This window comes from Euwallacea fornicatus, chromosome 8 (genome assembly GCF_040115645.1).
Source record: "Euwallacea fornicatus isolate EFF26 chromosome 8, ASM4011564v1, whole genome shotgun sequence".
Classification (NCBI taxonomy): Eukaryota; Metazoa; Arthropoda; class Insecta; order Coleoptera; family Curculionidae; genus Euwallacea; species Euwallacea fornicatus.
In genome coordinates, this window is record NC_089548.1 from 145,018 (window position 1) to 169,766 (window position 24,749).

The 24,749-nt window shown below is 33.7% G+C and overlaps 4 protein-coding genes across 10 annotated transcripts in view; 3 read left to right on the forward strand and 1 right to left on the reverse strand.

Moving 5' to 3' along the window:
- LOC136340845 (CKLF-like MARVEL transmembrane domain-containing protein 4) overlaps positions 1-10,588 on the forward strand; it is a 28,977-nt gene extending 18,389 nt beyond the window's left edge. For all 3 annotated transcript variants that reach the window (XM_066285243.1, XM_066285242.1, XM_066285241.1), the window contains 3 exons: positions 7,348-7,515; positions 7,664-7,783; positions 9,811-10,588. In XM_066285243.1, coding sequence (XP_066141340.1) covers positions 7,348-7,515; positions 7,664-7,783; positions 9,811-9,897 — 375 coding nt within the window. In that variant the 3' untranslated portion in view covers positions 9,898-10,588. The remainder of the gene's footprint in view (positions 1-7,347; positions 7,516-7,663; positions 7,784-9,810) is intronic.
- A 1,387-nt stretch (positions 10,589-11,975) lies between these two features.
- LOC136340846 (CKLF-like MARVEL transmembrane domain-containing protein 8) lies at positions 11,976-17,990 on the forward strand. 2 transcript variants are annotated; one of them, XM_066285244.1, is made up of 5 exons: positions 11,976-12,325; positions 14,891-15,017; positions 15,269-15,451; positions 16,730-16,852; positions 16,908-17,990. In XM_066285244.1, exons 2-5 carry the CDS (start codon positions 14,904-14,906, stop codon positions 16,980-16,982), a joined length of 495 nt encoding a protein of 164 aa, XP_066141341.1. In that variant the 5' UTR covers positions 11,976-12,325; positions 14,891-14,903; the 3' UTR covers positions 16,983-17,990. The 2 variants fall into 2 exon arrangements, with proteins under 2 accessions (XP_066141341.1, XP_066141342.1); XM_066285245.1 differs by lacking the exon at positions 11,976-12,325 and adding an exon at positions 12,441-12,855.
- Positions 17,799-24,662, reverse strand: LOC136340827 (uncharacterized). Of its 2 annotated transcripts, XM_066285213.1 has the most exons (6): positions 24,486-24,662; positions 21,837-22,375; positions 20,513-20,720; positions 20,177-20,404; positions 19,969-20,112; positions 17,799-18,737 (listed from the first exon to the last, which is right to left on the reverse strand). In XM_066285213.1, the coding sequence occupies exons 2-6, from the start codon at positions 22,287-22,289 to the stop codon at positions 18,691-18,693; spliced, it is 1,080 nt and encodes a 359-aa protein (XP_066141310.1). In that variant the 5' UTR covers positions 22,290-22,375; positions 24,486-24,662; the 3' UTR covers positions 17,799-18,690. The 2 variants fall into 2 exon arrangements, with proteins under 2 accessions (XP_066141310.1, XP_066141309.1); XM_066285212.1 differs by lacking the exon at positions 17,799-18,737 and having other exon boundaries at positions 19,842-20,112; positions 24,486-24,660.
- thoc6 (THO complex 6) lies at positions 18,271-19,905 on the forward strand. Of its 3 annotated transcripts, none has more exons than XM_066285219.1 (6): positions 18,271-18,412; positions 18,588-18,760; positions 18,857-19,076; positions 19,138-19,303; positions 19,429-19,555; positions 19,612-19,905. In XM_066285219.1, exons 1-6 carry the CDS (start codon positions 18,297-18,299, stop codon positions 19,803-19,805), a joined length of 996 nt encoding a protein of 331 aa, XP_066141316.1. In that variant the 5' UTR covers positions 18,271-18,296; the 3' UTR covers positions 19,806-19,905. The 3 variants fall into 3 exon arrangements, with proteins under 3 accessions (XP_066141316.1, XP_066141317.1, XP_066141318.1); XM_066285220.1 differs by having other exon boundaries at positions 19,141-19,303; XM_066285221.1 differs by having other exon boundaries at positions 18,280-18,412; positions 18,602-18,760.
- Positions 24,663-24,749: the final 87 nt, after the last annotated feature.

Here is a 24,749-nt window from a genome sequence, read left to right on the forward strand (position 1 = left end):
TGACTTCCATTAAAAAAAGTAAGTTTGTGCCATATCTCAAAAATGATAACTGTCAGAAAAAAAATCTGATTAGCCTGGCCTTTTCAAGAAAAAATTATCATTACTAGTATATATTTGCATAATTTCTTTAGAATCAATAATTAAACGGCTAGTTCGCTTAAAAGAAATCGACAAAGTTTGATTTTTGCTAAACAGCATGTAGTAAGCCATGGACTTTGCCAATAAACCAAAAGTGGCTTTAAATTGGTTCCCTAAAGCTGCAAATCTTTCGCAATGTAACCAACTTCGTAACTCTGCTAGTTTTCGAGATGCTTTCACTACTTATAATAAAAAAAACACCTCGATGTAATCTTGCATGTGAGAAAAATCCAGATTGTTTTATCTAAAATAGGAATATTGTTATTTACAACGAGTTATCTAACGACTACGTTGAAAGTCAGATAACAACATAATGGATATTTTTGAGGTAGACAAAAATACTTTTAACGAAATTTTTTGCAAAATGAATTAAGATTAGTTTTTGATGTACTTAAACGGTGATATCAGTTATTATTTTGATAAAATATTTAAGCGTCTTGTTATACTTTAGCATTAATTGATAAAATAGAATTACTTCAAAACTTGTCTACGTGACTAAATTCCCTCCTGGGAACCCCATTAATAAAAAAATTGATTTGTGTATTTTAATTATTGACGCTATTGAACACTCAAATAATATTGTACTTTTTTGAATTGGTTACGGAGACGATTTGATGTGAACTTTTAAGAGAAAATGTACAATGCGAGTTTGAACTAAATATCTAAAAAAATTAAAGTTTCACACACTGTATAATTTTTAAAATGCACTTTTCAAAAAATGTTTAGGTACATTGTCGTCTTATTTTGAAACTTTCTACAACCATCTGTAACGATGCAGGTTGAAACTAAGACACCTTGTATACAAGGTATATTAGTTGATAAAATAATGAAACTTCCTTTAGCAAAGAGAGGGGTTCCAAATTTAATTTAAAAATGGAAAATATTAAATTTCTTCAAGAATTGCTAGGGATTCATTAACGAAATTTTGAAGGTATTGACAATTATAAACGACGCATATGTTTTATTGGGAAAAAAATTTTTTTAGCTTTTCCAGTGATATGCTTACGTCCATGTTAAGGGATCATTTTTTAGAATAAGTGCTACGCTACTGGCTTTTCCGAAAATAAAAATTATTCTTGAACCTCTCGTTCAATTTTGGAGGAATAGTTTCATTTAAGACTTTTTCGTCTGACCCACCATTTGCAAAAAAAGTTAAAATAATTTCCTTACGTTTAGTTTGCTTATATATTAATGTTAATTTAATATCTACTGTTATGTACAAAATAATAGCACCAAGCAATCAAAAAATAGTTTTATTTACTTAAAATTCGTAATACATTTTGTTTCCAAATTGTGTTTGTCTAAGTACTGAATGCATCTAAGACGAATAGTTTAAATACAAGTTTAGGTAGGTTAGGTTTCAGTCCGTTGAAGGGACTTCCCCGTGTTTTATTTTTCTACACCTATGTACATACAACTGCTCAAAATAATAGCGCCACTAAAAGTGTTGCCGCATAAGTTTCGGATTATTTTTCTATTTTTTATTTCTTTTGTAATTATATCTTTTTTTGGGTATTTTGTGAAACGCTGAAAATAAATGTTTTAATTATGATTATTAATCTGGAAAGTATGGGTCGTGCAAAACATTACACATCGGAGCAACGAACTTTAATTCGTAAACTTTTGAACGAAGGCAAAACTTATAAATTTACCAGAATTGTACTGGGATGCTTCAATAAAATGATTAGCAATGCTAAAAAGTGGTCTATAACAACAAAAACACGCGGACATAAGCAAAAAACATCACAAAGATATAACTGGAATATAGTACGCCTGGCAGAAATCAATCCATTTATTTCATCAACACAAATTAAACAACAATTAAATATAAATATTAGTACGTATACTGTTCCACGACGTCTCATAAAACAAAACTTGAAAGGACGGTCTTTTAGAAAAGTCCCTTTGCTTAGTAAGAAGCAAGTTTGTGAAGGATTGCAATTTGCCAAATATCATTTAGAATGGGCCCTCACAAAATGGCACAATATCTTATAGACAGATGAGTCAAAAATTGAGTTATTTGGCAGTTCTGGAAAGAGGAACATTGTAAGACGTCCACCCAATACTGAATTTAAACCAAAGAATACGATAAAGACGGTCAAACATGGAGGGTCTTCTGTTATGGTTTGGGTCTGGTTTTCCTATTATGGTGTTGGGCCCATATTTTGCATTGAAGATGCCATGGATCAATTTGTTTATACAAATATTTTGGAAAAAGTTCTGCTTCCATATGCAGAATGGGAAATGCCGCTGTATTGGGTTTTCCAGCGGGATAACGACCCTAAACATACAAGCAGAAGAGCCAAACAGTGGTTTAGCGATAATAGGGTTGAGGTTCTAGAATGGCCGACACAATCGCCACACCTCAATCCTGTTGAGAACCTGTGGAGTGACGTAGAAAGGTCAGTTTTTTAAGTCAAGTCTGGCCACAGAGATCAGTTGTGGGAAAATATTAAACATTCTTGGTACAAAATTCCAGTCGAATGATGTCAAAAATTGGTGGACTCAATTTCAAATCGATGTAAAGAAGTAATCAAGAACAAAGGATACTGAATCAAGTATTGGTCAATAATAATTAATGTTAATAGTTTTTCCTTGTAAATTAAGACTTTTTTTACATTGTAAGTTCCTTTTTATACATTGGTGCTATTATTTTGTACACTAAAATATTGTTGATGTTTTGTTTTTTTGAATTTATAAACAGAATAAAGTACTTTTCTTCTATAATTTTACTTGCAATAAATATTTTAATAGTGTGAATTCCTATTATGTATGTACTTAAAGTTATTGAAATTATAATTAAATAAATTTTCGGGAATAAGTAAATTGAATTTGGTTGGTGCTATTATTTTGCACATAACTGTACATAAAATACATACATACTTAATAATAACTTTCGACATCAAAATATTCAAGAATAAAATGCGATACAGCATATTCCTCTTCTTTTCAAATTTCCAACAGTATTGGTACGATTATGTTGTAAAATTATATAAATTCTTTTGCTTGAAACCGGTGAGTCGGACGAAAAAATCTCAAATGAATCTATTTCTCTAGAATTGAACGAAGAATTCAAGAATAATTGTTATTTTTAGAAAAGCCAGTGGCGTATCACTTTTTCTGAAAAAATATCCCTTACCATGGAAGTGGGCACACTAGTGGAAAAGCTGAAAAATATTTTTTTTTCTAGTAAAATATATGTGTCGTTTATAGGTGGCAATACTTCCAAAATTTCGGTAAATAATATCTAGCGGTTTTTGAATAAATTTAATATTTTCTATTTTCGAAATTAAATTTGAACCCCTCCTATCTGCTAAAGGAAGTTTTATTCAACGTTAGTTTATATAGCAATTTGATATCATTTTTGGACATTTAATACGTTATTAGAGTTATGAATGTTACTACTGAAACACCTTATAGATATGGGTCAAATAAAAACGGAATTCGCCTTATTGAGTCCACTTCCTTTGGAAGCACTCTCCCTCTATATACAATAAATGTCACTTCCGACAAATCCTCTTTAGGGTTACACGACTGGTATACAGTAACACACACGTTAAGAGGCCGCACCTGCAGCATAATGAGTTTCCGTTAACGAGGTCTTACACCTCTGACAAAGGGACAATATCTGAAAATGTGTATCAACCATTTTCCTTGATATTTTCAACAATATATGCCCGATGACCACGTAAGCTCATTGAGGAAACTGACGTAACACGTGAATTATCCTTTTATGTACACGATTCGCTTTTGCCTCACACCCACGGATGTTTCAATCAGAATAACATAAATAGCAATGCAGAAAAGTGGGTGTGTGGCAGGCCTACGGGTTCTGGTCCATCGAAAAAATCTTTGTTCTGTCGATTGTTGAGAAATTAAGAAACAAGGAATTGTTATGTCGATTGTTGTTGCATGAGTAGAAAGGATAGCTCTCCTATTATTACTGAGGGCTTAGGTTAGCTCTACTAGCGTAAAATCAAGGTATTTTAAGATGTATTTCCAAAGCTCCGCGACCTGAATTGAGGTAAATAAGGTTTTACTTTTTTCCCGATGATTTACCAAAGGGAAAGAGAGAGGAGAGATCGCCAAATGCACCTCGCCGGGGGATCTAAATCACCAAGGTTACAAGTATTTCACAACCGCAGTGTGCAATATACGATTATCTCCACTACTGGATTTTATACAATTGCAATATACTCACTTAAATTGAGCGGAAGCCAACGCCAACAGAGGTCGCGATGAAGCGGGTTGTCATGGTAATGATCAACGAGAATAAAAATTTTTTGTCGCGCAGATCCCACATTATTCCCCTCTGACACTATATAGCTCCTATTTAACTTATTTTTTTTCTACTTTACTGCGTTTTGTTTTGTGTTATCGCCAATTTTCGCTCAACCGCATCTGTTATATCAGAGAGGAGTCGACCGGTAGGTCTCGATCAGACAAAAAAATTTGTATTTTATGAAGCAAATAACTAGTATTTAATCAAAAAAATATCTATCTCGAATTACTTCCATTTCCGTTCGAACTCATTTGTCAGAACCTTAATGGTGAATTAAGATTGGGACAAGTTTGATATCAAATTAAGCTGCTCATGTAGCAGTTTATGAGCACCTTGACAAAACGATCAAGTTATTTTATAAGAAAGTCCTTACTAACCGCATTACCTTGAAATAATGACACTAAAATCGTGATTAAAATTTCATAGCATCGAATCGATGATTCTAAGAAATGGCTTTATATTTAATTCAACGATGGTCTTTTTCCGACAACTTTGTACCCCATTTATTTTTCATTAAGAAGGCGAAACTATTTGTCGTAGTTAGTAATGAATAATAGAAGGTTTCAATGCAAATTAGTGAGGAACATACATTTGGAAACAGACAATAATTTCAGGCATGCAAACAGATATAAGGACACCGATTTACCTCGTGTATTTACAATACAGTACTTATCGTGGCATTGCATGTCGCAATTACCTATTTTTACATAGCAAGCATTGAAGGTAGATATGTTCAAAGGAAGGAATGTGGTGCGTTCCTTTGAAGTAAATCTAACAGCAGGATTTCCAAAACTGCCTATTTAGTCAGTCCCTCTTTGAAATACAGTTCCTTCCATTTCAGTTATAATTTTAACTTCTCAAATGCCATCGGATCGTTTTAGATACTTATGCAAATATCCATAGCAGCTGAGTCAATAAAAAGTTTATTTGATGCAAAACTCATTGTAATCCAAAGAAATTTTAAACCTGAAAACCGAGTTTTGAGTTTAAAATCCGTCATCTCAGTTACAGATAATACGAGAATTGTGCTGCAATTGTACTCGAACAATTTCCACAGTTCATCACCTTGTAACATCAATTAGTCATGGGGCGTAATTACTTAGATAAGCCGTAATTACACATAATTTTCTTAAACTGTGTTCTCATTGGATGAGGGGCCAAGGATCAGGATTCTTAATTCTGACTGTAGATATTTCATTAATGTGTTAAATGACTGCATGTTTAAAAATACGTTATTATCGTGTCGAATAATATAACATTTTAATAACGTCCGATTTTGATAACATTTTATAACATATTTCAGCGAAAGTCTTGTTTAATCGGAAGTTTTTCCTCATGAGACGTATCGAGTATTCGTGAAATGCCTGAGATCAAAGAATGACACCTGCGTCTACTGCATTGAGCAGCACTAAGTCGAAATTTACTATTACATTTGACTGAACTGAATCTAGTTCAATGGGTTACATTATGTGAATTATTGTCCCAATTCACCTGCAGACAAGCGTAGACTGGCCGAACAAACGATGAGTATTAAACGGTTCTCTTCATTTTGTATACCGAAAGTAAATACATAAACGAATAGAAGGCAAAGCCGCAGGTACCTACCCAAATAGCAAAAGTCGCTGAACTTTTAACGGTGTTTATAAATCTCGTCACGCAACCTTCGTGAAGGAAATTTCATTTTTATATCATCCAACTTTCTTCTTTTGATGTTAAAGAGCCTTGACTTTAACCAAGATATCGTTAGTATTGTGGTTCTACTGAAGTGGCTCTTCTCCGTTCAGATGCACTCGTGACTTGCCGAAATCATACTTTTTCTTCTAAGTACTTTCGGTTAGTTCGGGTTACAGCATAGACTGTCTGACTCCAGGATAGAGGTATTCCCAATATTCCCAAAGAAGTGTCTGAGATATCCGTCATGATTTGACGATCTAGATTTCCCACTCCAGAGTTGTTGAGCTTACTGAACGAATTATAGAATTCACAATGAACTTTTGTTACTCCAGTTCGTTGAGGCTCTCTGAGTATAGGGTCTCCTCAAAAAGCTCCTGAAAAATTTTCCTGGATCCGGTCGCTGAGTCAATAATAGGGAGATGACTGAACTTTTTTCTGGTCCCAAAACCGCTGGAGAGAGTTAATATTAAAAAACCATGTTAATTTTCAACCATTTTAGAGATATTGCACTGGAAAGGTTGTTGCACTTTCAGGGTTTCTTTGGACTTTCTAGAGCAAAAACTTCCAAACTATTTATCATATAAATTCGAGACACTGTTCCTCAGCGAGTTTTTAGCAACATACTTACACATTTGTCATTTCGGCAGTTAACTGATATTTCAAAATATTCTAGAATTTGAATATTCCTTGAAATTCCCATTAGTGAATAGATAGACCTTCGCGATCATTATCAATTACTTTCTATTCTATTTACATTTTGATTTTATTGCTTGGCCCGATTCCTTGAGCAAGTGCCAAGTGATCTATTTTAGATTTTTTTTTAACGAGAGACCGGTAGAATTAAAAGCTCCATCGCCCGCATTTTTAGTATAGAATTATTTATAGTACGATCTAGTGTTTTAGTTCTGAATGCCAGATGACTGTAACGGAAAACATCTTTTACTAAACGGTATTATATTCCCAAGAAACACAAACGTGAATTTTCTATATTATTGGACTTCGAAATTGAAATTGCAGAGTTTAATCGCCAGAGAATGTTGCAATCGCGATAATAACCATTTTTAACCCCATCGGCTAATGTGTTACTTCCAGGTCGCAAATGCGGCTATTAAAGCCACTTTACCGCACACGCATAGGAAGTATGCCTCTCTCGATACTTATCAAGGTCCTGGCACCACTATCATAGCACATCAACTATTAGATCCTCGATTTCTTTATATACACAACACTCAGTAAACAAACTGTTCTTACAGGTCTTAGGCATCTTCTGCATGGCCTTGGGTTCTCCAGCATATTATGGAGGTTCGCATTTCTTTTTGTTCGTCGTCACCGTCAGTTTCATCGGGACGATAATCTGGATCTTCATCTATTTGTTAGGCATCAGAGAGGCTCTCACGTTCCCAATCAACTGGATATTGACTGTAAGTATGAATTTTACTCGCTACAGTTAATAGCTGTGAGTATACCGCGTTCATCAAGCGCATGTAAATCGAGCAGTTTCACCTCTAAATATTCGCACAAAGTTGTAACGCGTATCTGTAATCTAATATATGATTTTTTCCTGTTTAGGAATTAGTTAACACGGGTATCTGCACAGTGTTCTACTTCATCGCATTTATTCTTCAGTTGATCGTGTCTTCGTCATTTCATCCAGGCCATTCTAGACGGGGGGCTCAAATTACGGCTGGGGTACGTACGCTTTGTTCATGCATCTAAAGAAGGTTGAATGTAAATATTACAATATCTTAGTGTGAAATAATCAAACGACATTCCAGTAAGAGAAAGGAGACAAAACATTAGACTAGCCACACTGTATGAATATAAATTAAGCTCTGATGACGAATTGCATATGTATTTATATGCGAGTGCAACAATAATTATTACCTCATGTAGCTGGTTTGTTCGTCGGTGATTTCATGCACTTATAAGCTACTTAGCTTCAAAATGAAGAATATGGCTCAAATACCGTAATAACCTGCCTGTAATCAGAACGAACATGTAGTTTATTTATTAAGCGATCAGTCCAGTTAGATCAGTCCCCGATTAACAACAGTTAGGTATAACATATTTACATTTAAGGCCATCTGACTCCTGCAACTGCCATTACGAAGTGGCTTAGATCATTTTATACATTCTTTTGAGATGGATGTTACATCACCAATACTATTTTCGTAGAACCATTTTACTTCTCACATAAAAAGTACATGTATGTACTTGTCCATGGCGGATATATGTATAAAGGTAGCACGGAGTCTGATAATACAGAGATAACGGTATTAATTAAGTTCAGTGGTGCGGGAAAGCCGGACTATACGCAATGTGATATTTATGGTCGGTCGTTACCTATTAACTGTAAAATTTGTTGTTTTGGTTCTAATTGCAACGAGTACCTCGATATTGGGTTGAATTAATCCGATTTTACTGAATACTTTAAAAATCAACTCCTTGTGAGCTTCATCAAGAGTAAGATACCTATTGCATCGTTTATATCCACTAATACGAAGCACATTTATTAGTTCAAACTTGGGCTTGTACTATGCCACATAATATTTATCATCCCACGTTATATAGTAACCAAATTTAGTAATTCGTTTTCGCCAAGTGACCCCAAACAAAGTAATCCATTGGATTCAAGTCTGAGTTGCAAGGTGGTTGGCCGCATATTGGTTAATGTGGGTACTTATGTGGAAATAATATAAAACGAGAGTTTTTTCGCTCGCCTGCATGTACCTGCCTGATCTCACAGAACTGTTGAGTTAGCATTATGTTCTTTTCAACAAAAAAGTACCGAATCCCACCCAAAAGGAAAAACTAAACTAAATGTGAGAAGACCAAGGTAATGAGTTGCCTCCTTTCCTGCTATTAATTTTTATACATATAGAACTAAATCGTTATTACACCGCTATGCTGTAAGGTGTAACATAATAAAAATAAAAATAATCTGCCTTTGTGAAATTATTTCCCAGCATTACGAATTACCCTTGGGATAAATGATTTATAGCGCTAATGAGTATATCCTCTAGAAGCATTAAATATACCTTGTTAGCTCTGAAAATATAAGCATCTATCCGTCTCCCTTTCAAGCATGTTAAGAACATATCTAAAAATGTTAAAGTCAAATTTCAAGAGGTAACGACGGTTGCTTCCTTTTTCCAGTAATTCCCATTAATACACATTCTAAGTAGAATAAAAGGATTGGGAGGTTGTAGTTACGGATATGAGCTTCGTCAAGCTCTTTTTTTCCATGGACAATTGGCATATATCCGTATAAGTAATAGATTCAACCAACAATCATTTTTTGCTAAACACATAATGGCAAATTATTGGTTGTCGTGGCAAAGTGAATTTTTGGTAGAAACTTAGTTGGTAATTAGCAATTCCTGAACCTGGCTGTACCCGATTTCCGCAATTTCTATAGGTATTAAATATCTGCATATCGTATAACAGGTTAACGAAAAATAAAGAAAATCAATAACGCCAGGGGATTTAAAGGCCAACACTACAGTCACTCTTATAACCTTGAATAGCAATACCTTCCAAATCACAAGAAATAGGTACTAACGTAACAGATTTTGAACATTTGTAGATATCATTAAGGATAGTACTAGCTTAAAAACTCTATATATATGAAACATCCAGATGTACCTATGTAAATTTTCACAGCTCTAAAATGTTAAATTAGAAACTCAATTAACTCATTTGATTTCACTTTGCAGGTATTCGGCATTATCAACACTGTGGCTTATGCCTTTGCTACGTATCTGCTTAACGTGGAGTGGAGAGGAAGCAGGACAAACCAGTGATCATCATGTGTAAGGTTTTCGAACCAGGATCATCAGTGAATCAGGACTGTATAATATTATTTGTAATGATTAGGACGTGCGAAAAGGAACGTAACACTGTTTGTTTATTAGGATTTGATAGAATGATCTGATCTGTACATGTACTAAGGGCGGAGTTAATTTAGTTTTATACTCTGCATTTTACACCCGTCCAACTGCAACTTTTGTAAAATACATTTCCCTTGATGTATTTCAGGATTCTAAGCATTACTTTCGTCAATTTTATTAACGTTAGGTACTAATACTTTTTTTGCGCATGTCTAACACTTTAAAATTGTTAGTGTGATAGTATTAAGTAAAGTACCTGGATGTCCGTCGAGCATGCGTCAATTCACCCCCTGTAATGTGCCTTAAGAATTTTTATGAATTAAAGCTGTTGAAGAGGCGAAAAAGCGTTAGTTTCATGTGTTTGAATTTTATGTCGAATATCCGTATAAGGGTGTGTTGATCAATGCCGTAAAATTGCTTTGTTATAATGTTTTCAAACTATAATTTGTTAATTTTATTATCTTAGTTATATGTATGGTTAGTACGTTATGCAGTTTTATTTTTAAAGAATCCACTTTGAATATTGTTATTTTTAAAAGATACTACAGTTTAAACTATGTTATTAAGTATAATTATTCAGTAATAATATATTTTTATTTTTTAATTTATTGGTTTTTTTCAGTGACGATCATGGAGCCACAGGTTAAGATTTTTTTTTATAACTAGGGATGTTTATAATACAATTAATTTCACTCCTTTTTCACCACCAATGAGATACGTGATTAGAAAGTTAAAAAGGAAATTTCTAGAACGCAAAATGAAAATGTGCTTTGCATAAAACAGTTCCACTTATCTACATTTTGATTGCTGTTTCTCAATTAAATGACGTAATTCGACGAAAATAGTGCTCCTTGTGTAAATCTGGAACTAATACATTTATATTCCGTGTTAATATATTTCATTTCGAAAATATAGATCAGAAAATGAAACTTGAGAATCCAACAAAGATATTTAGTACTTAAATTCAATTTATTTTAATCTGAATTATTTTTAATCAGCACAAGAGAAGTTTACTTCTTCTAAATATGAATAATTAATAACCTGAACGAATTTGAACTAACCCCAATTTACTACCGAGATTTGATTAACGAAAGACCTAGAGGGTTTAACTTTTTCTTTTGGTACTCCCTAAATACAATTTTTAAATATTAAATTAAATTTTAAATGTACGTTATACAGTAGATACGTCATACCCCCACAGTTTGGAGAAGCACAAATTTCTGAAAAGATTCTAAATTTTTAATGGTATCATTTTTCTGGTGTTCGATCCCCTCCTTCATTTTTACTGAAGATCGGAGACTGATAAATCTGGATATATTTTTGGATGTTTACTCAAGAAAAGAACTGGAGAATTTAGCCCAGGATCAACATTCACAGAGTGAAAGGTCAGTAAAACGGTAAATAATAATAGTAGGGGGGCAGGCGAAAAAAATAATACCTTTTTATCACTAGCTATAAGCTTGCTGGATAAATACAACACAAAATATGAGAGCGATTTTCAAAAATGTATCTTTATTAATATTTTTGGTATTTACTGAAGAAACGCGGAGATAATGGAAAATACTTATAAGGAATTCAGAAGTTTAAAAATTAAAAAAAAAGATATTAAAATTCAAGACTAATGAACGGCCAGTAGAACCTAAAAACTTTAGATAAAAAGGCGACAGACCCTAGAAAAAGTAACACCTTGTAGATTCAAATAAGGTCTACTATAACCTCCAAATTTAAATTTTTGTGTCTCGTCCATATTTCTAAAACGAGATCTATCTATTGTGCTTTAAAATAGCTCCACACCACCTAAATTGATTTTAGAAAATAAAATTTTCACTGAATTTATTAAATGCACAATGCAATAAAACAAAAATAGGCCAACTCCACAACATATTGCGATGATTTCGTTGACCTACATCGGACCAGAAAGCGAGACCTATTATATAGTTACTCGACCACCCACTCCTTCCTCACCGAGAGAGACCATCAAAAGCATAATTTCCATCGACTAGGTATGTGAACTTACTACGTATACCATCACATACCACACGATCTCACGTTACACCAAACATATACCTATACCAGTGACTCAGTCGGTGGTTTTTTCGCATACATATGTGCTCGTTCGTGAGATTTTCTTATCTCCCCATTAGAAAACTGGAGCTTATAAAAGCTTAAATTCGATGAATTGAGGAAAGCTAGTCTGGGACGTTATATCGATCTGAACCGAGCGTTGAATCACAGAAATTCGCGGGTTTATTTTCGGACAGGACAGTCCATTTCTTTTGGAAACGGCGAAGGTGACGCAAGTGTATGTGTGTGTATGTGACTTTGATCTAAATTTTATAATGTAAGTCTTAATTATTGATAAACAAATTTAAAAATGAGTTTAGGCGAAAAGGCGACGCCGCCCAAAAATTCGAAGGCGTCGCCATCGAATTTCCACAACTCCGATTATGGACGCCAGAAATAGAAGATGCGCAATCAAATCCCCCAGAATTGAGCTAAAAATGTGGAAGTATAATATACAAATTTTTAACAAAAGAGCAAAAGACAACATAACAATCGCTCACAGCGTAAATAAACGATAATATCCATGACGCCGTGTTCTTGAATCACTGAAATAGCATCTTACAACATACATATCCGATTAATTAACACATCCAATTGTCTTTATTAAAATATTGTTCATATTTCCATATTTACAGTATTCCCTGTTTTTAGAGGATGACATAATGGAGCATTCTGTTGTTTGCCGAAATCACATTTGCGTTATTTTTAACCTTAAAATGAAGCCGCTTTAAGTGGGTGTTGGTCAAATGAATTCGTGAGACGATGGACGTATGGTTGAATGATGAAAGACACTTTATATTTTCCTCGGTAAGCGCATTTGTCCAGTCAAATTATAAGCCAAAAGGAGGGTGGTTTTAAGAGGAACTTGATCTAAATTGTTCCCGAAAAAATCATTAAACTCACCTCTTATTTCCTCATCTTTAATGACCATTAGGAGGTAGCTAACCGTATTATCCGCAAAAAACTTTTGCAACAAGTACTGCTTAATAGTAAAATTTTACGACTGATTGAATGTATCCTTGATAAGGATCAAGCTGAAGTCATGATTCTAAATTTATACCGGCAATATTTTGAAACCATATATAAGCGTTGCCGTAGGCAAAATTTACTTTTTTTATGTATGTTTTTCACAAATAATTAACTTCAATAAATTACTTATAAATAGGTCCATCGATAACTTATTATGAGCCAACAAATCTAATAATAGGCCAATTATGAAATGCATATAATGCGTCAGATGGCCACATATTTTACACACAAAAATGCGCTACTTTGCTACATAACTTCTGATGGAAAAACACTTAAACACCGAAAGACAGGGCGTGAGAGGTTAGAGGGGTGACCCAGATTTTGACTACACATAATTTTCTCTTAAGAATTGCATTTGCCCTTCATAGGTGTTTCCATTTGGATTTCCGGGTGTACACTTGATGATAGCAACAATAGTGAAACGGCTCTATATTTTTTATTATTGTTAAGTATAGTACTCCCCCATTTAACATATTATTATTTTTTCTTTTATTTACAAACAGCGGTAAATAGGATTAAAAATATCATCTTTTGATATTTGTTTATTTTTTTAAATGTTGTTTACGTCACCAGTAGCACAAAATGGCAGATTTTTTTTACAAACTTAGTAAAAAATGCAATATACATTCAGTTAAATAGTACGTAAATAATGAAAAAACTTGTTTGATGGCCGGCAATTGATTTGTGTGCAATTTTGTGCTCAAAATCAGTCTTTGGTTAAAATAAAAGGTAAATAAAAATAACCAAAGACTTTTAACACAAAATCAAAAACAAACCAATTCCCAATTAACAAACAAGTTTTTACATTAATTACCAAATTAATACCTGTTTTTTTTTTTAATTAATCGATAGATTTTGAATCTCATAACAGTATTAAATGTAGTTTTGAAAGACGTTTTATTTGAAATATCACTTAATCCATGTTCCAATTACAAAATCGGTCATTTCACGCTACCGTTGACATAAGCAACATTTAAAAAAATAAATAAACGTTAAAAGATAGTATTTTTGTCTTATTTAATACTGTCTTTCAACGGGAGGGATTTAAAGCCGCAGAGAATATACCGTGCGGCTGAATATAATGAATACATATAATAATACATCGTTCGTTGTACCAAATTGAAATACATCTGACAAATTTAAACATAGATAACTCTCAGTTACATTTATTTCAAAGAGCGGTTGAAGTAAACTATGCTCCAGCTCAGCAAATTACTAAGTAATATATGCATTTTTTTTTCTACACAATTATGTAATGGATTTATATAAAAATTAAATAATTGATTGGAGGAAAAACAATAATTAATTGGTAAAAATACAGTTTAATGCTATTATTTTACAGAATTTATTATATTAAGTCTACCACAAAGTTTGGTCCGATAATTTTTTTTCAAATTTGAATAAATATGCTTATGCTTTTTTGAGCCATATATAGTTGTATCTCTTTATAACTGCATTTATATACATGTGTTCTTCTATATTAATTACAGTAAAGAAGTCATAAGCAATGATGAAAATTATATCGTACAATAAATATTGTTAAATATATTAAAAACTGTATTATTTTCTTCCTCTTCATAAACGGGCAGAATTGTCCAGTAGAGCTAATATACATATGTTAAAGCAAATCGGACACTACGTTCAAGCTCCTAAATAAATCGGGTTTTAATGACCATTTTTGATACTTTCCATGCGGCGAAAAGGTGTAGAGTTACCTCTTTCCTATAATCGTAAATTTAACTAAACATATTCTTCTAAACACCACGCCTTTCCCAATTTTAACATGTAAAACCAAATAACTTAATCATTTCAGATAAACCGGCACCATGTCGCACAGCGTAACAGTGACCAGAACCACCACAACTACAACCACTTCCGCTATTATCATAAACACTGGATATATTAAAACGTGGCCTGGCATTCTGAAATTTGCCGAATTGGTAAGAATAAAAAATTCACGATTGATGCACCATTGCAATTAACCATCGCCTTGCAACCTTGCATTGAAAAAAGTCATATTATACAGCGTATTTGGTAATGTCCACTCGAGAAAAGAGATATTGATGGCCATGACCGAAAACTTCAAGGGATTTCAGTAACCTTTAATATAATAAAGCGATAAATGTAAATGTGTTTCAGACATATCATTAGTCACTGCTCAGGGCTTCAATCATAAAATTATCTTTTTCAGATTTTGGGTATCATCACTGTAGGGCTGGTATCGTACTATTACCAAAGGTACAGTAACTTTACCCAAACCCCCGAAACTTTCTTCCTGCTGATGGCCGTAACTTTCCTGGTTGGGACATTTTTGCTATTGTTGTCCTGTCTTATTTCGATTTCCACTTCTTCCATCATTTCTAAGACAATATATGTAAGTATAATTAATAGTTTTTTACGAGAGGAGACAATTTGTGACGGAGCGAGCTTATGAGCAAACCTTCCAAAGAACTAATAATTTTTTCTTAATAAAAATACCTTGCTGCGTAAAATTTATTTAAAAAATATATTCCTGCCCAAACTTTTATGTAATATTTTACCGGTTTTTTGCTATTCAAAATTTCAAATTTCTTATTGAATTTAGGAACTTTTTTGTCTCTTGAATTATTTCATGGCCCTCTTCATGTTTAACCTGTTTACCGATTTTCTTTCTCTGGAAAGACGCACATAAAAAATGTATCGCACTGTATATCTATCTATCTATACATATTTTAAAAAACAAATAAGAAAATGTTCGAATTCCTAAGCGTAAGGTTAACTATATAAATAACGTATTTTTCTACTAAACTAATTATCATAATTTGAATCTAATGTTTACTACAAGGGAATTACTAATCAAATATAACGCTTCGACCTTCGCCGAGTCTCATATACGGTGTTACATATCATCACGGAGATATTTCAGCGAGTAATAGTATTCTGCAAAATAATAAATGTTGCTAATAGATATATAGTTAAAAACACACCATTTTCGAAATGTAAAGTTGTAAAGTGTCACATTTTTAAAGGATATTTTCATCCATTTTTATAGTTTTGTTTTCGTTCAGATTTACTTTTATTATAAGAAATTTGATTAAATGTTACAAAATGCTTCTGATTGTTGATAACTACGCCGCCTGATTTGTTCTCCTTACCTTCTTTGTATTCTTAATTTGCTCCGACAGATACTGTTGTAAATTCTACGAAAACGGTTGAAGATACGAAAATACTGCAAGATACCAAAAATGTACAAAATTGAAAAATAAATTTAAATTTGACATCAAAATTCAAACAGGGTATTCCGAAAATGGATACAAAGAATAAAATAGTCTATGACCCAGAAAAACATTACACTCTGTACATATATGTCTACCAGCTAATTTGACATTTTGTTGAAGATGATCTTAGAGGTGTACGAAATTTAGAAATTTAACTAAAGGCACTCGTGAAAAAAGCGTAAAATATTTTTAAAAACTTGAAAATTTGCCACCCTGTGTATCGAAAATGGTATATGTTTAACCATGGATCTATTAACATTTTTATATTATTTTGCAAACTACTATCACTTCTGAAATGTCTTCATAATTATATGGTACGTTCCATATATGTCTCATGGGCCATTTATGAAAACGTTCTTACAATGTAAGTAAATATGAAACTATGCCCATTCCAGGAAGTTGTGTACCATGGATTCGCCTTCATCCTTCTTTTAGCTGCCAGCCTGACCTTTATTATTGAAGTGAACCATAAAAAGCATTCATATTCCTATGATTATGAGCCATATTTTGCCGCAGCGGTAAGGGATCTACATATTTTCATTCTCATATTTTCAGTCAAAATATCTTGTTTAGATCATTGGACTCGTCAACTCCGCCCTTTACCTCTTAAGCACTATTTTTGCCCAAAGAAGTTACAGGGGATTGTAAATGGTCCATTATACCAAAATTATAGGTGCTTATGTAGTAGTTAAAATTAAGTCAATCAGGGACTCCCCGTAGTTTGCGACACACTTCAACACACTTATTCAAACTTGTTCATACAGTTGTTGTCTAAATTATTTAACTTATGACCGCCAATTTAAATTAAGTTCGTGAATTCCTTAAGCCTGAACCATAACGTTAAATGTCAACCTGATGAGAGCAACATGGACCCCGTTTGACTTACCACTGGACTTATCTATTCGATGTACTTTAATTTTATATTTCACTTTTAAGAATTTAACATTGTTATTAATAATTGATTATTGGATCGTTTTACTTATATACGCAAGTAGGTACGTCAGTTCAGGGACCTTTTCACTTAATTTATATCAAATTAAATGATCCCTTAAATTTACGTAAATTATATATAGAAAGTACTGACTTACTGAGAGTAGTCTTAATCGGTTATCGGTGGGACTTTCAAAGGGCAGAAAAGTTTTTACATGCAAATAGGAAATGAGAAGTTTTACCCCGATTCCGCCACGGCTTAACTGATTTTCAAGGAATTTTGACACTGACAGACCTTAGTCTTGTATATGAAACATATTTTTAGCACACATGTGCGACAAACTGGTACCCACTCGCAGCTCGCAAATGTTTGTAGTAGACTCAATTTAACACAAGCTTATAGAAACATTACTCCAAAATTAACCACAATGGAAGATATTCATTATGAATAACAACAGATGAGACGTACCTGTATACTTGCCATACGACTAGTTTATAAGTGTTACTTTTATGCATTTTTATGTTTATTTATTTGGTAGAATAATATGCCTCTATAATAAGTCTCTTGCTGCCATATTACTATACCTTAGGAACTATTGTAATTAATGTGCCTTGAATGTGTCTATGTTGTGTCGTCAATCGTAATTACACAATGTCTTCTTTGTACCTAAATGATATTATATTTTGATATATTTTAAATAAACTGACAGTTTCTGAATTAAAAAATTCTAATAACGACTAATACAATTAATCATAAGATAAATTTGAGGTTAGTCTTGCGACTTTATAACTCACGCCAGCTCTGCGGTTAACTAGCAGCAACTAAGGCAACAAAATACCTAGCAGCGCCATCTGCCGAATTCTTCTAGATTTTCGATACGGGCAAATCCTAACTGTCAACTATCAACAGCCAAATTTTTTTCTGCTTTGTTATTTGAGGTTAAGTATTTTGATAATTTAAATATTAATTCACATTTTTGTAAGTTCCCATTTCCCAATTTCAAACTAAGCGTTCTTTGGAACTAATCCTTAATGATGGTAAATAAACTGAACAAGGATTATTACAACACAGTGCTCTCACAAGTCTTCAGTCCATGTGGAAATTTCCTTATAGTTGGAGATATTTATGGAACTCTTTCCGTGTTTAAGTGAGTACCGGCGATCTCTATGCAAATTTAAATAAGTACTAAGAAATACTGCCATCAACGGCATCTATATACGAAAAACTTTAATTAGGTATCCCATAATTTATTGATGCACATTCACATATACCTGGCATTCACAAAGCTCCATAATAAGTCAAAGACTTGATGTCATTTTCAGCCTCTTGATTATAGGTAATCCAGAAGGCAACATTACTAAAGATGAACTTATTCCGAGGAATCGAATTATTGTTAAGCAAGGACATCAAATAAATAGCTTAATCTCAACTCCTAATCATTTGCTGGTTGGTGCTTATGGAGAAATCCATGCCTATTTGTGGAAAAACATTAAAGGTAAGTAAAAAATAAATCAGTTTCAGATGAGATGAAGGAAAAACTGTTAGTTTAAAAGTCTGTCTTATATATCAAAGTGGATTATTATTTTTTTAGGTTTGAATAAGTCTGTTAATCCTGCCTGGTCAATAGAACTTTCCTCGGGCCAAGATGACTTCAATAAAGCAGAAGTTAATGCAATGGTTTTTGACCAGGAATTGGGTGTGATTTATGCAGGTTGTGGGGACCAAAATATATATGCTATTAACATAGAGAACAGGAAAATTTTGAAAACTCTCAGTAGTCATTCAGATTATATCTACTGCCTATGTAAAAAGCAAGTTTCTTTAATAATTTCAATGTTTCACATTATTTACTCTGATGTGGATTGATTGCAGCAGCAACAACAATCTACTTTCAAGCGGTGAAGATGGTGTGGTTAATATTTGGGATACCAGAATAAATAAGGTGACTGAAAAAATTGAGCCACACTTAAATAGCAAAGTCAGTAGAACCGAAGTGGGGAAGTGGATTGGAGCTATTGATTGCAATAATGATTACATAGTAAGTTTTTTGGAATGAAAAATTTGAGAATTTCAGTTGATATAACTCAATTCACTCTAATCTTAGTAAATTTGAAAGTGGTTTTTCTCTACATAGGTTATGACATCTGATAATTGCATTTTCAGGTTTGTGGTGGAGGTCCGCGCCTTACTCTATACCACTATCGCTTTTTAACAAACTCTACGATATTTCCCATTGATGATAAAGGTATTCATGTTGCCCAAATATATGAGGATAAAGTGTTTGGTGGAGGTATGTTGAGTGATTTTTTGTTAATGGTGTAATTTAATGTGTTAACATTCCCATAGGGCGATCCAAGCTTTTTTACCAAGCCAGTTTCAATGGAGATATTGTTACAGAAATTCCAACAAGTGGACCGACTACGTACAGCGTTGTTATCGAAGAGGAGCCGCATAAAATTATGTGCATTGCCGGTTCTAGTCCTAAAATAGATATTTCCCTAAATTTTATGTATATAGACCAACAGTTGTCTTTATATTGAAAATCAGTTTAAATTTTAATTTCTTAGATGATTAGCTTCAATTGACGTATTCTTTATTTTGCCAATTTCTAATAGAAATAAATTTATACATAAACCTGTAGGCACCGAATTTTCTATAAAAATCCGTGGCCTGCAATTACAGATGGTATGAAGCCCTCCCTACCCTCCTTATTTTTCACATAAAACCAGCCGTTTGTTTGTGCGTTTAGGAGGAAAACTACTTCATTTTTCATTACAGAAAGACAATTGTTCTCTATTGAGTTGAAGTCTTCATTTATAACGAGTAAGGTGCGTCTAGTTCCCTTTTCTATAAAACAAATTTGGTTACTTGAAAAAACAATTAGCACAACAAAAAAGTTAATTCCTATTACCTTTGGCCATAGCAGCCGCCCTCAAATACAGTCTGTCTACACTTTTTTCTCCGCAAGTGCTAAACGCCGCCCTAAATCGTCTGTTTGGACAATATAACTCATTGTCCTCTCTCTCTGATTTGTATCTAGTTTTTTCCGTGTCTGTAACGCTACCTGGTTTTGGAAACACATCCGTTGATCTTTCCCAACATGGTGAATATTTCTCGTTATCTCTTGGTGGAATAATACCTTCAAAACAAATTAAATATACGGGGTGTAATCAAGGCATCATAACATGCCGCAAAACTTAACCTATCACTATTTTACCAAGTCAAACCATATCTCCGATCAACTTACCTAAAGGTAAGCACGCAGTATAAGCCAAATATCCTTCCTCAGCATGGGGCGTTTGTACATAGAGCCAATTTTGGTTGCGGAATATGGCATTGACCACCATCCCCAAGGGCAAAGCTATTTCTGCTTGGTAACCTGTGACCCGAGTTTGATAAAGAATACTTGGAAACGCCAATACCACTGGAATATTTGCGGGCTTCTCGAGCGTAGCCTAAGAAAGTCTTCAATTAGGTGTATCAAAAGCGGGGCTACAATGTTGTATAAGGCACCAGTAAAACCAGATTGGACAAAGAATTAGCGAATAATAGCGTTCCCATACGGCTCACCCCGGAATGTTGAAAACAAGCACTAAATTACCATCATTGGCTCAAAATACTACCTGTTCAACAGACTTAATAACACACCCGTCGGAATTGTCCATATTGATATCCCACCCACGACCCGCAATTGTGGAATTTCTTATCGATATTTATTAATCTCTAAATTATATCTTTCAGACTTGGAGGTCGAGAGGTCCCCAGATTTTCCTAAATTTCTCAAGACGAATCGCCTTAAACGTCGAAAAGATTTTCAAAAGAATATTGCCCCATTCGAGTTGTATAAGTAACTTAAGACAGTTCTTGACTGAAATGGGCTGATTCAGACGTCTCTGAAAAATATATGGCGGTTTAGTTTTTGGGATGACCCTATAATTTGTTTTACCGCAATCAATCCTGGTCAGTTGGAGAAACAGACATGTAGAGGTTTTAAGTTGTACTTATTTTATGATGCCGTACGTCTTGCTAACCCCTTTAATTTTTCCCACAGAGTAAGTTTTTAAGTAGTAATAAAGGTATTTTGTTTGAAGCTCCACGATTTTAATATTTACAACCATAATGACCCATATACTTATTTTTACTCTTCATTTCATAATGTAAATGGGTGTTTGTAAGTCGTGATACCATAATAACCAGTTACGAGGTCGATTAAATGAGAAAAATTCTAGATAATTATGTTAGTAACATAATAATGAAAACGATGCGGCCTTAACTGCTAAGGTTTTTTAGAAAATTATATATTTATATTGAAAATAGATAGATATCCAAAATAGTACATTTTCGCAAACCATACTATGACCTGTATTTTGGAATATAATCGGAATCTGCAAGAACTTTTTTAGAGATTCTTTTTGAGTGTATAGTGCTTGTGAAAGCTCAATTTCAAGATAACGCTTCGATTTTCTGATACAACCATCAATTTTTATTTTTGTTACGGCGGTTCTCTAATCTTAGGAATTAAGGAAACTACTGTTTCACAAAAATCATAAGTGAGACAAATAACAAGTTACCTTCGACAGAAACTCATCAACATCTTCTATTTCGTATCCAAATTGCCCTGATTTTTTCTTCTGACGTTCCTCTCTCTCACACCTACGCCTGACCCCGTTTCGAACCCTTAAATTCGGTTCACTATTAGCCCTTGTAGGCCCTCGTTGGTACTTGATTTCATTATCTCGCCCATATTTACATCTTGACGTCTCGCTCCAATAAAATGGCACATCCGTTACCACAAGTTTTTGAGGCAATTTATCCGATGTCTGTTCACTGTTGGCGCAGCTTTTGCATTCCTTTTTCACTCCTCCAAGCACATTTTTTACTCTGTTAAATGTGTTATTCTTTTTACTTAAGTTGTACTGGAACTTTATCGGTTCCAGGGGTTTCGGAGCAGTGCTATGATTTTTATAGTTGAAGAAAAGCGGTAGATACAGGCCTTTTGAACTTTTAGATGTGTGTTGTCCCATGTTGTCCTATAGTTACCGTTCGAATTGTCCAAATTAATTGCAATGTTCTCAGTGCATTGTGTGTCTTAATTGAGGCCATAATAGAACTGTAACAGAAAGTTTAGGTCTTAGAAACTACTATAAGTACAATATTGGGATCATTTATCAAAACTTCCAGTAGGCATTGAAATGTCAAGGGAATATCTTGGATAACTTCGTCTGTTACCTAGCTATGTATGCGTTTTTTTTAAAACACTAAATTGTTCAATCAACACCCTACTTCCACGTTAAGAATCATCGAACATATTCTGTACGAGATGACTTGGAGCGACGTTAGAATTGTAGTATGATCAATATTCAATCAATTCAGCGATACCCAGTATTCAAGGGAAATTTTTCGGAGATATGTTCATTTTTTATAAAACTGACTTAGTCCGAGCACTGTTTATAATTATTTTTTATTATTTTCCACTTTTAAAAAGCAGGTAATCCTCTAAAATTTTCTGAAAAAAATCATGAATAATTATATGCTTTGCTGTACTTATCCCGGGCTTTACCTTTTCAACCTAAATTAAATTAGATATAAACTAGGTGCATTTGTATTACTAATTGCTTTGCAAAAAGTGAGCTTGTGCGTATGAGATTCCAATAAATGCATGGCCTGTCAAGCGTACGTGCAAACTTCCCTGGTCATAAAACCACTTTTTTCCATGAGAACTCGAGGCAATTAATGTTTAGGTCTTTTCAATCCGACTCGTTCTAGAGCCACTTTAAATTATATAAGTGGTTAATTCACTAATGTTGCATAAAAGGAAGATTAACTATAACTAGGCATATAAAATTGATGTTTTATTAGACAACTTATTTCAGATAAGTAATAATGACGACTCAGGAATATCTGTATTGAATTGCGTATATTTTCACATACCGCTGCGTGCCACTAATTGCTAAATCAATGATAAAAATAAAAAGGGGACCTCCCGTAAACCAGCGGTAGGTGACAGCAAATTAACATTTCCTAAAGTATAAAAATTATGAGTTTTCGAACAGAATGTAATGATCTAAAAATCTGACCATCAGGCGTTAGAACATACAGTTACAATTATTAGGGATTTTATATTAACAGTTTATATGAGAGTTGAAATATGTTGATTCGCGGGAGTGGTTCGAAAAGTGTTCTGTATGGGATCAGGAAAGCTATTTGGAGAGTTAAGAACTACAGGAATTTTAGCCAGGCGTTACGTAATAAGCGCTCGAAAGACTCAACTGAGACATTACCAGATCGCTCGACTAAAAAAGGACATACTGGATATCCATTTGTTTGTCGATCGGCTTAAAAGAATCTCGTATCTCTGACCATACACCCATAAAACGTCTCAAGATGGACACTTACGTGCGACAACGGAAAAAAAGGAATTTTTAGGTGTGTTACATCAATGTATTAATGTGTTAAAGGCATTGGTAATTTTATTAGTTCCACTTTCGTGTTTGAATAGCTTGGCGCATAAAAACTTATCCGGTGGCTACATTTTTATGCCCAACATAGGATAAGATAATTGCAGTGATGCCTCTAAATGGAAACCTTCTTTTGCCTTTACCGAATCTGGTGTTACAGACGTTGTAGTGTAATATGAAATATAGTAATTATATGTAAAGGACTGGATGAGCGTCCGTTACAAATCGTTATAATTTATCAAACTGTATTTATAAGAAAGTTAGTTCGCTGCTGAACTGTAATTATAATCATTTTCCCAAACAAAAATCTACATATAGCAAACTCTTAATATCGCATAGAGACATTCACTGCTTCTCGCTCTAATTAAGCTTCGTTAGTTAATCTGTCTTCCACTCGTATAAAGATGGACTTCCACTCTGAAAACCAGAAGTGGTTTTTATTGCTTAATAGCTGTTTACCTGAATACTAATAACTGATAATCGCCATTTTTATTACTTATTTTCATTCCACAATTCTTAATAATTTCCAGGTCAGTTATTACCACACTTTTGTTTACATATTAAAGTGATTAATGCATCGTCGGCAATGTGGGCAGTTAAGTTGCTTCCTTAAAACCTGCTATAATACTTGATTTGCGCGATATTACCTCTCGTTAATAGCGAATAGATTTCGAGGATTATTTCTTTTAAATAAAAAAAAAACATCAAACGGTATATTTATCACATCATTCAGTGCCATATATAAAAACTAAAGATACTTGCCCATTTGTAGCTACATGTAAATGAACAAACTCAGCTTCAAACACTTAGAAGAATGTTAAATGATGTCCGTAACAGGCGATGGAGAGCAAAAGGCGGTAAAAAGTCAAAACCATAAAGCACGCTGCTTATACATATTTATGGAAGATAGGACGCGGTGTATCACCGAAGAGCGGCTAGATCGTGACTGAAGAACGAGTGAAGCCCGAGATTCCCACACATTGCACAATTACGCTGAAGAGATCGCAGACTGCACTGGACATCGAA

What these genes read in the sequence shown, in the direction of transcription:
- LOC136340846 (XM_066285244.1), top strand. Translation starts at nt 14,904, where the DNA reads ATGTCGCACAGCGTAACAGTGACCAGAACCACCACAACTACAACCACT. An exon ending in TTCTGAAATTTGCCGAATTG is followed by an intron (nt 15,018 to 15,268) that starts GTAAGAATAAAA and finishes TATCTTTTTCAG; the next exon opens with ATTTTGGGTATCATCACTGT. An exon ending in TCATTTCTAAGACAATATAT is followed by an intron (nt 15,452 to 16,729) that starts GTAAGTATAATT and finishes TGCCCATTCCAG; the next exon opens with GAAGTTGTGTACCATGGATT.
- LOC136340827 (XM_066285212.1), bottom strand. Translation starts at nt 22,289, where the DNA reads ATGGGACAACACACATCTAAAAGTTCAAAAGGCCTGTATCTACCGCTT. An exon ending in TTGATGAGTTTCTGTCGAAG is followed by an intron (nt 20,721 to 21,836) that starts GTAACTTGTTAT and finishes AGACTTTCTTAG; the next exon opens with GCTACGCTCGAGAAGCCCGC. An exon ending in TACTGCGTGCTTACCTTTAG is followed by an intron (nt 20,405 to 20,512) that starts GTAAGTTGATCG and finishes TTTGTTTTGAAG; the next exon opens with GTATTATTCCACCAAGAGAT.
- thoc6 (XM_066285219.1), top strand. Translation starts at nt 18,297, where the DNA reads ATGATGGTAAATAAACTGAACAAGGATTATTACAACACAGTGCTCTCA. An exon ending in ATCTACTGCCTATGTAAAAA is followed by an intron (nt 19,077 to 19,137) that starts GCAAGTTTCTTT and finishes GATTGATTGCAG; the next exon opens with CAGCAACAACAATCTACTTT. An exon ending in GGATAAAGTGTTTGGTGGAG is followed by an intron (nt 19,556 to 19,611) that starts GTATGTTGAGTG and finishes ACATTCCCATAG; the next exon opens with GGCGATCCAAGCTTTTTTAC.